The sequence below is a fragment of the Glycine max genome, chromosome 7 (genome assembly GCF_000004515.6).
Source record: "Glycine max cultivar Williams 82 chromosome 7, Glycine_max_v4.0, whole genome shotgun sequence".
In the NCBI taxonomy this organism is placed as follows: domain Eukaryota; kingdom Viridiplantae; phylum Streptophyta; class Magnoliopsida; order Fabales; family Fabaceae; genus Glycine; species Glycine max.
The window spans coordinates 36,545,461-36,553,759 of record NC_038243.2 but is presented as its reverse complement, the minus strand read 5'-3'; the positions used below and the strand labels follow the sequence as shown (position 1 = coordinate 36,553,759).

At 33.0% G+C, this 8,299-nt stretch overlaps 1 protein-coding gene and 1 pseudogene across 1 annotated transcript; both read left to right on the top strand.

The window, feature by feature from the left end:
• The first annotated feature begins 204 nt into the window (after nucleotides 1-204).
• Nucleotides 205-2,235, top strand: LOC100037473 (polyphenol oxidase A1, chloroplastic). The gene is given in 2 exon segments (XM_003529257.5): nucleotides 205-343; nucleotides 346-2,235. Coding segments are annotated over 2 exon segments (1,857 nt in total). The 5' UTR covers nucleotides 205-238; the 3' UTR covers nucleotides 2,098-2,235.
• Nucleotides 2,236-3,321: 1,086 nt separating this feature from the next.
• Nucleotides 3,322-5,969, top strand: LOC100804410 (polyphenol oxidase A1, chloroplastic-like; annotated as a pseudogene).
• The last annotated feature ends 2,330 nt before the right edge of the window (nucleotides 5,970-8,299 follow it).

Below are 8,299 nucleotides of genomic sequence, written 5' to 3'. Positions count from 1 at the left end.
TTACCACATTATCTTCAGACCCACGGCATTTTCTTCAGCCACAATTTTGGTGAATCAATCAAGGACATTTTCATATTTTTTGCAAAAGAATCTAAATTAAATTTTAAAGAAATTTTTCAATCCCAATTTGCCGAATGTTAATGTCATTATTTATTTATAAAGGACAGTCTTCATATAACTTCACTATAAAAGAGCAAAGATTGTAGATCGATCATTATGAGCCAAAAGAAGATCGATCATGGCTTCTATATCCTGTCTATCCTCTTTCTCCCTCTCCAATTTCTCTGCACCTCTTCCCATTTCCATTTGTTCTTCATCTTCCACCTTCCTAACTTCCCAAATACCATGCAACCCACCAAACGTAGCAAACCAAAACGCCACCACGTTTCGAAAGTGACATGCAACAGTAACCAAAACACCCCAACACCAAACCCAGAAGAAGAAAGACCATCATACAACATTCTAGGAAAATATAGAAGGGATGTTCTCCTTGGCATTGGGGGCCTTTACGGTGCATCTGCTCTTAGCAACACCAACCCTTTAGCCATGGCTGCAGCTCCTATTCTTCAACCTGACCTAGAACATTGTTGTATAACTGATGATGTACCACCTAAAGGGGTCATCGAGGCACAAGTCTATTGTTGCCCACCAAGATCTTCTTCCCCTCCTATAGATTTCAAGTTGCCTAAAGGAACACCCCTTAGGGTTAGACCACCTGCTCAATTCGTCACTGATGAGTACCTAGAAAAGTATAAGTTAGCCCTTAAGCGCATGAGAGAGCTTCCATCTGATGATCCTCGAAGTTTCAAGCAACAAGCTGATATCCATTGTGCTTACTGTGATGGTGGCTATAAACAATTAGGGTTCCCAACTGAGCTAGACTTCAAAGTTCACTTTTCTTGGCTGTTCTTCCCTTTCCACCGTTGGTACCTCTATTTCTATGAGAGAATCTTGGGGAGCTTGATTGATGACCCAACCTTCGCTCTTCCATATTGGAACTGGGACAACCCTGATGGCGGCATGGTAATCCCTCTCATTTACAGAGATGAAGACTCCCCTCTTTATGACCCTCGCAGGAATCCAGACATCACACCTGATACTCTCGTAGACCTAAACTATGGCAGTGGCAAGGACCCAAGTGTAGAACAAAACCTTGGTGTAATGTATACGAGTGTTGTCTCTGGTGCGAAACGCGCATCGCTCTTCCATGGAAAAGCTTTCTTTGCTGGAAAGCAGCCTGAACTCGGTGGAGGGACTGTAGAGCTTGGTCCTCATACTGCTCTCCACCGTTGGACCGGTGATCCAAGACAGCCTAACAAAGAGGACATGGGGAGATTCTATTCTGCTGGAAGAGACCCCATTTTCTATTCTCACCATGCCAACGTCGATAGGATGTGGAACATATGGAAAACAATACCAACTGGAAAAAGAAGGGATTTCAAAAACCGTGATTGGTTGGAAACCACCTTTTTCTTCTACGATGAGAACAAGAACCTTGTGAGTGTGAAAGTGAAAGATTCCCTTGACTCGAAAAAGATGGGGTATGTTTACCAAGATGTTGACATTCCATGGCTCCAGAAAAGGACTAAACCCAAAAGAACTAGAAAAGCTAAGCAGGTGGCGTTCACACAACAGTTTGGCGGCATTGGTGCAGCAATCGCTGCTGAGACTGGGCCAAGTTCCAAGTTTCCTCTCACTTTATTGGACTCAAAGGTAACTCTACTTGTTAAAAGGCCAAAGCAGTTGAGGAGCAAGAAGGACAAGGAGGAAGACGAAGAAGTGTTGGTGATTGATGGGATCGAGTTTGATGGGGATGATGATGTCAAGTTTGATGTGTATATTACTGATGAAGATGTCGAGGAGATTGGACCAGAGAACACGGAGTTTGCTGGAAGCTTTGCGACTCTGGGTCATTCCCATTCAAACATGAACATGGACAAGAAGATCAAAACTAGTTTGACACTGGGAATAACGGATTTGTTAGAGGACTTGGATGCCGAAAATGATGATAGTATTTTGGTGACATTGGTACCACGATCTGAGAATGTAACCATCACAATTCAGAGCATCAAGATAGAGTTTGAGAAGGAGGAGTGAAAATATGTCACTGGCAAATTACTACTTAATTATTGCATGCTTGGCTAGGTGTTTCCAACATGCAAATGAGTTTAAATTCATATCACCATGTTTAGCAATTTAAGAGAAAAATAAATAAATCACGTTTCCATTACTCAATGGCAAAAGTAATATTTGTTGTTTTATTGCCAAAGAACATTTTTATTGTATGTTTCGTTTGTTGTTGGCATAGTAATTAACAAATGGTTTGATCCAAAGTAGAATATTTTTTTTTTTCATTTTTTTTCTCGTAACGTGTATAACGAATTTCTTATATTTTTTTTTACTGTCCAACAAATTTCATATAAATAACCAAAATGCTCACTTGATATATATATATATATATATGTTTTCATAATTTAATATTATATATCATTTCAATAATATTTATTTATACCTTAAAAGTGGTTTTGGTTAACACTATCTAAACAAAAGTTCATTTTGCCATAGAATCATACTTCATACGCTAAAAGAAATTAATAAGATGATAAGGTTATCATAAAACTGCATAAATACAAATTAAATCATCTGACATAAATTGTTTAAGAAAAGGAATTACTTTGTATATACCTAATTCTTAATTAAAAAGAAGTACTAGTATTTCAGGATGAAATTTTTTAATGAAGAGGTAAGAGGTTTTGGAAGGGCTGAGAGAAATTGAGATTGAGAAGGTTAGGATCTTTCACGTCCCTTCTATTAAGTGGCTACTTTTTTTATTATATTTTTATACAGGATATTAAAGTGGTTACTTATTTAATTTCATTTTTTGAAAAATATTTGTGATGAATTAATTTAAAATTAATGACCCAAATAAGAATTAAATTTATGACTTTCAAGTTATTAACACAATACTCTAACCAATTGAACTAATAAACCAATTATATTATAAAATAAATAATATTGTTATACATAATATTAAAATTTCTAATATATATTTAATGTGAATGTAAATTTAAATAATAAATTTTGTGACAATTAATTTTAATATAAATCATACAAATTATTTAATCTGTATATTTTTTTATAAATAAAAAATATTTACTATTACAAAATTTAATATATATTAAATTTTGTAATAGTAAAAAAATTTTAATGCATAAATGAGTAATTTAACATATTAATAATTAAAAAAATAAAACTTTAAGAAATTAGAAAAAAAAATAAAAAAATTAATACGGATGAACTTCATCCGTATGGTTTAAACAGATGAAGTTCATCCGTATATTTTATACGAATGAACTTTATTCGTATAAATCATACATATGAAATTGATCAGTATGTTTTATACGGATAAACTTCATCCATATAAATCATACGGATCAACTTGATTCGTATGTTTTATACATATGAACTTCATACTTATAAATCAACTTCATCCGTATTTTATACGGATCAAGTTGATCCATATGTAAAAAATCTGTTTAGAAATCACCACTCAATCAGAAAAAGTAACAATAAGTCAAGGCATTTTGAACATTAATAAAAAATACTGGGTACATATGCAATACTGCTGGATGCATCTAACAACATCCAACAGAGTTTTGGCGGTTTTCCTAAACCATTTTTTAGGCCAACACATATGTTATAACCTAGCTTGTGCAAATTAAATATTGTATACACGCTAATAAGGATCATTACTTAATCAATTTTAATCATAAGCCAAAGGAAGATCATTACTATAAAAGGGCAAGATGGTAGATATCGATCATTATGAGCCAAAAGAAGATCGAATAACAAACGAATAATATCATGGCTTCTATTCCCTCTCTATATCCTCCACCCTCCACCCCTTCCCATTTCCTTTTATTCCTCATCTTCCACCTTCCAAATACCATGCAAACCCACCAAACGTAGCAAACCAAAAAAACTCAATGATCATCACGTAATTTCCAAAGTGTCATGCAACATTAAACAAAACAGTACCCAGAAAAAGAAAACCATCATCACACAGCAATATTCTAGGAAAACATAGGAGGCATGTTCTCCTTGGCGGAGGCATTTACGATGCTTCTACTCTTAGCAACACCATCAACAACCCTTTAGCCATCGCTGCTCCATTTCAACCACCCAAACTAGAAAATTGTGTTGAAACAGATGATGTACCAGGGGGATTGAGAAACAACTCAATTGTTGCCCACCATAACCTTCTTCCAAGCCTGTAGAATTCAGGTTCCTTCCTCCAGGAACACCCGTTAGGGTTAGATCAGCTGCTCAATTCTTCAACAAAGACTATCTAGAGAAGTATGAGAAAGCCCTTACGCGCATGAAAGCCCTTCCACCTGATGATCCTCGAAGTTTCATACAACAAGCAAACATCCATTGTGCATACTGTGATGGTGGCTATAAACAAGTTGAGTTCCCTAAGCTTGACTTCAAAGTCCACAACTCGTGGCTATTCTTCCCTTTCCACCTTTGGTACCTTTATTTCTATGAGAAAATCTTGGGGAAATTGATCGATGACCCAACCTTTGCTCTTAGGTTTTGGAACTGGAACAACCCTGATGTGGCATGGTAATCCCTCCCATTTACACAAATGAAAAATCCCCTCTTTATGACTGTTTCAGGGATAAAATCCACCAACCCCCTACTCTCGTAGACCTAAACTATAGCAAAAACAATGACGGCAGTGCAAATGTAGAAAACAACCTCTGTGTAGTGTATAAGAGTGTTGTTTCTTGTGGGAAAACCCCATCAGTCTTCCTCGGAAAACCTTTCCATCCTGGAGAGGAGCCTAATAATAGTGCTGGTTCTGTAGAGAGTGTTCCTCACACTCCTGTGCACATTTGGACTGGCGATAGAAATCAACCTAACGGTGAGGACATGGGAAGATTCTATTCTGCTGGAAGAGACCCCATTTTCTATTCTCACCATGCCAATGTGGATAGGATGTTGAACATTTCGAAAACAATCAAAGGTGGGAAAAGAAGGGATGTCACTGACCCTGATTGGTTAGAAACCGCGTTTTACTTCTACGATGAGAACAAGAACCTTGTGCGTGTGACGATAAAAGATAGCCTCGACACCAAAAAACTAGGGTACGTTTACCAGGATGTTGACATTCCATGGCTCAACAAAAAGCCAAAACCCAAAAAATCTAGAAAAGCTAAGAAGGTGGCATGCACAACATTTTGGTGTTGGTGCAGCACAGGCCGCTGAAGCTAGGCCAAGCGTCAAGTTTCCTCTCACTTTGAATTCAAAGGTATCCACACTTGTTAAAAGGCCAAAGTTGCTGATCTCTCTTTTTTGAAAATAAAAGCATTTAGCTGAAAGTCATGATGGTAGATAATAATAGTTGTGGTAGTCATTTGACGGATCTTCATTGGGACAAAGGGGGGCATGGTCCTCTAACCAATTTTTTTTGCAATTTCTTTATACATATATTATTTACATTTTTAGATTTTAATAAGATTATTTATAATATTTTTAGTTATTCTTTAAAGTTATTTGTTTCTTAATGATTAAGAATTTTAAGTGAACGGGCACAAAACAACATATAAATTGAAAGTAATATTTATTATTATTATTATTATTTTAAACAATTTGCTTAAGTATTAATAATAATTTTCATACATTAACTTTTTCCTACAACCGTGAAGAGGTCGAAGCCGCGCTCCTGGAACGAGAATGAAGAAGAAGAAAAAGGCGTAGAAGAGGTGTTAGTGATAGATGTTGAGTATGATAGCACTGATGGTGTGAGGTTTGATGTGTTCATCAACAACCAAGGCGACAATGAGATTGGACCCCAAGATTCAGAGTTTGCGGGAAGCTTTGTAACTTTGCCTCACTCGCCGCATGTCAATCACAACAACATCACCAAAGCTTCTTTCAGACTTGGGAGTAACAAAAGACGATAATAGTATTTCTGTCACACTTGGCTCCCATATATGGGAACAAGCCTGTTACAATTAAGGACGTAAGGATAGATTAAGCATGTTTATCCTGAGGTGGACGATGAATAAATCTAAATTATGTGTGTGCTACTGCTAAGGTTTGTTCCTCCAGGGATACTCTATCTGTCATTTGTTGTTTCTTAATTAGTGTGCTGTAGTTATTTTCCTTGGAACTTAATAGATCCCTTTCATCTTTGAGGGATACTATGTTATTGTTATAATAAATGTTTGTTAAATTGTTTGTTTTATTGTTACATTTGTTTATAATACAATATAACTCCTAATCTCCTTTTAATTAATATATATTAATTGAAAAGAATAGTTTAACTATTTGTTAACCAACCTACGAAGAAAGATAATTTGGTTCGAAGAAATGCTTTGCCACCCATGTTAGTGAATATGTTCACTTCTATCGATGATTCTACAACTATACATACACTTGATGTTCACTGCAGTGTTGCCTCTAGCTAGGTCGTGGTATCATACTTTTAGTTACATTGGTATGTTATGCCAATGCCTCAGTATTTATACCCGTATTTTTTCCAATTCTTTTTTTATAGCTCAGGTTTAAATAAGAAAAGGGGAGTTTGCTTTCTTGATTGGTTGTGAGTGTATGGTTTACTTGGAGCTATTGATGGTTATTAAATATTACTTGGAGGTTGTTCAAAATCTACCAGTTTTTTTTTTGTACCATACGGTATTTCTTCTGTCCATCATATACTTATAAAGTATTTTGTTTTGCTGAAAAAAAGGGTATGCAGTTGATAAATTCTTTCTAAGGTGCTTCAATAATTTTAGGGATTTTGATACTGTTAATTTTTTAACCAATCAATTTATATGTTATCTTTCTATGGATTTTTTTTCAAATTAATCCCTGATTATTATTTTTAAAATTTTTAACATTGTAACTTTTTAAAATTAGATAATATGATTAATGATAACTTTAGATATCTGAATCCTAAAATCCTTTTAGTTACTTTCAACATTTTTATAATTTTTTTAAAAAAAAATATAAGACCAGAATATTTGTATGAGTATTCTTCTTTGTCCTTTTCTTTTACCTTAAGAATGTTTTTATTAATTTATACATAATTAATTATGCATTAATTTCATTAAAAGGAAGGACAAAATTCACAGTTTTTCTAATTTCTCAAAAGGAAGGACAAAATTCACAGTTTTTCTAATTTCTCACAATGTATAAAAATTCTTTAACAATGATTTTGAAACCATTTTATAATTAACATAATGTAGAAAGAGAACGAATAATAAACAACAATATAGAGACTCATTGAGCAGTAATGCTGATGGGATCACCAAAAAAAACATTAAATACTGATATTTTCACATAAACAATATTAATATTTTTTTTATAAAAAATGTTAAAAGTAATTAAAAAGATTTTAGGATTTAAACTTTTAAAGTTATCTTGAATCATATTTTCTTATTTAAGAAAGTTGCAATTTTAAAAAATAATAATCAAGGACTAATTTTAAAAAAAATTAATGAGAATATGACATGTAATTTAATTGGTAAAAAACTAATAGTATCAAAATTTCCAAAATTATTGGAGACATCTTAGAAACTCTATAAGTATATTAATCTTTGCTTTTTTTTTTTTAAAAAAAAAAAAAGAGAGACGTAAGTCATAATTAAAGAAATAACAAGATCATCATACAAAAGAAAGTCACATATTTATAAAGTTCCAAAAAACTACAATAATTTGTTTTTTATCCAAAAAGTACAATATGTTTGGCACAACTCTAATGGATACGAATAACACTATTTTTTTAATTGTAAACAATAATAGTCTCAATTTTTTTACAGAACTTAATAATCACAATTAACTAATCATCACTACAAAATCATTGTAGGTATGAATTTGAAGATGATTTTCTTTAAAATTTAACCACCTTATATACATGTGAATTTGTAATTAGTTAACAAATATATAAAGACTCCTTAGAGTGCAAAGAGTACTATTTTCTGTATTACATTATTAAAAATAAAACAAATAATTTAAGATTCATTAATCATGTACAGTTGGAGTTATTAGTTTAAGAAGAAACTAAAAGGCTGGGATATGATAGAACATAACAAGATACGTGACACAAAAATATATATTTAATTTAATTATTTGTGAAGAATAAAATTCAACTTAATACAATTGGTAAAAAAAATTGATCAATTAATTGTTAAAAAGTAAGAAAATTTAAATTATTTGTAACGAATAAAAGTCAAGTGAAGTGTTTTTAAGAAAAATTGTTAAAAAGTAACGAATAAAATTGGATTGTTTA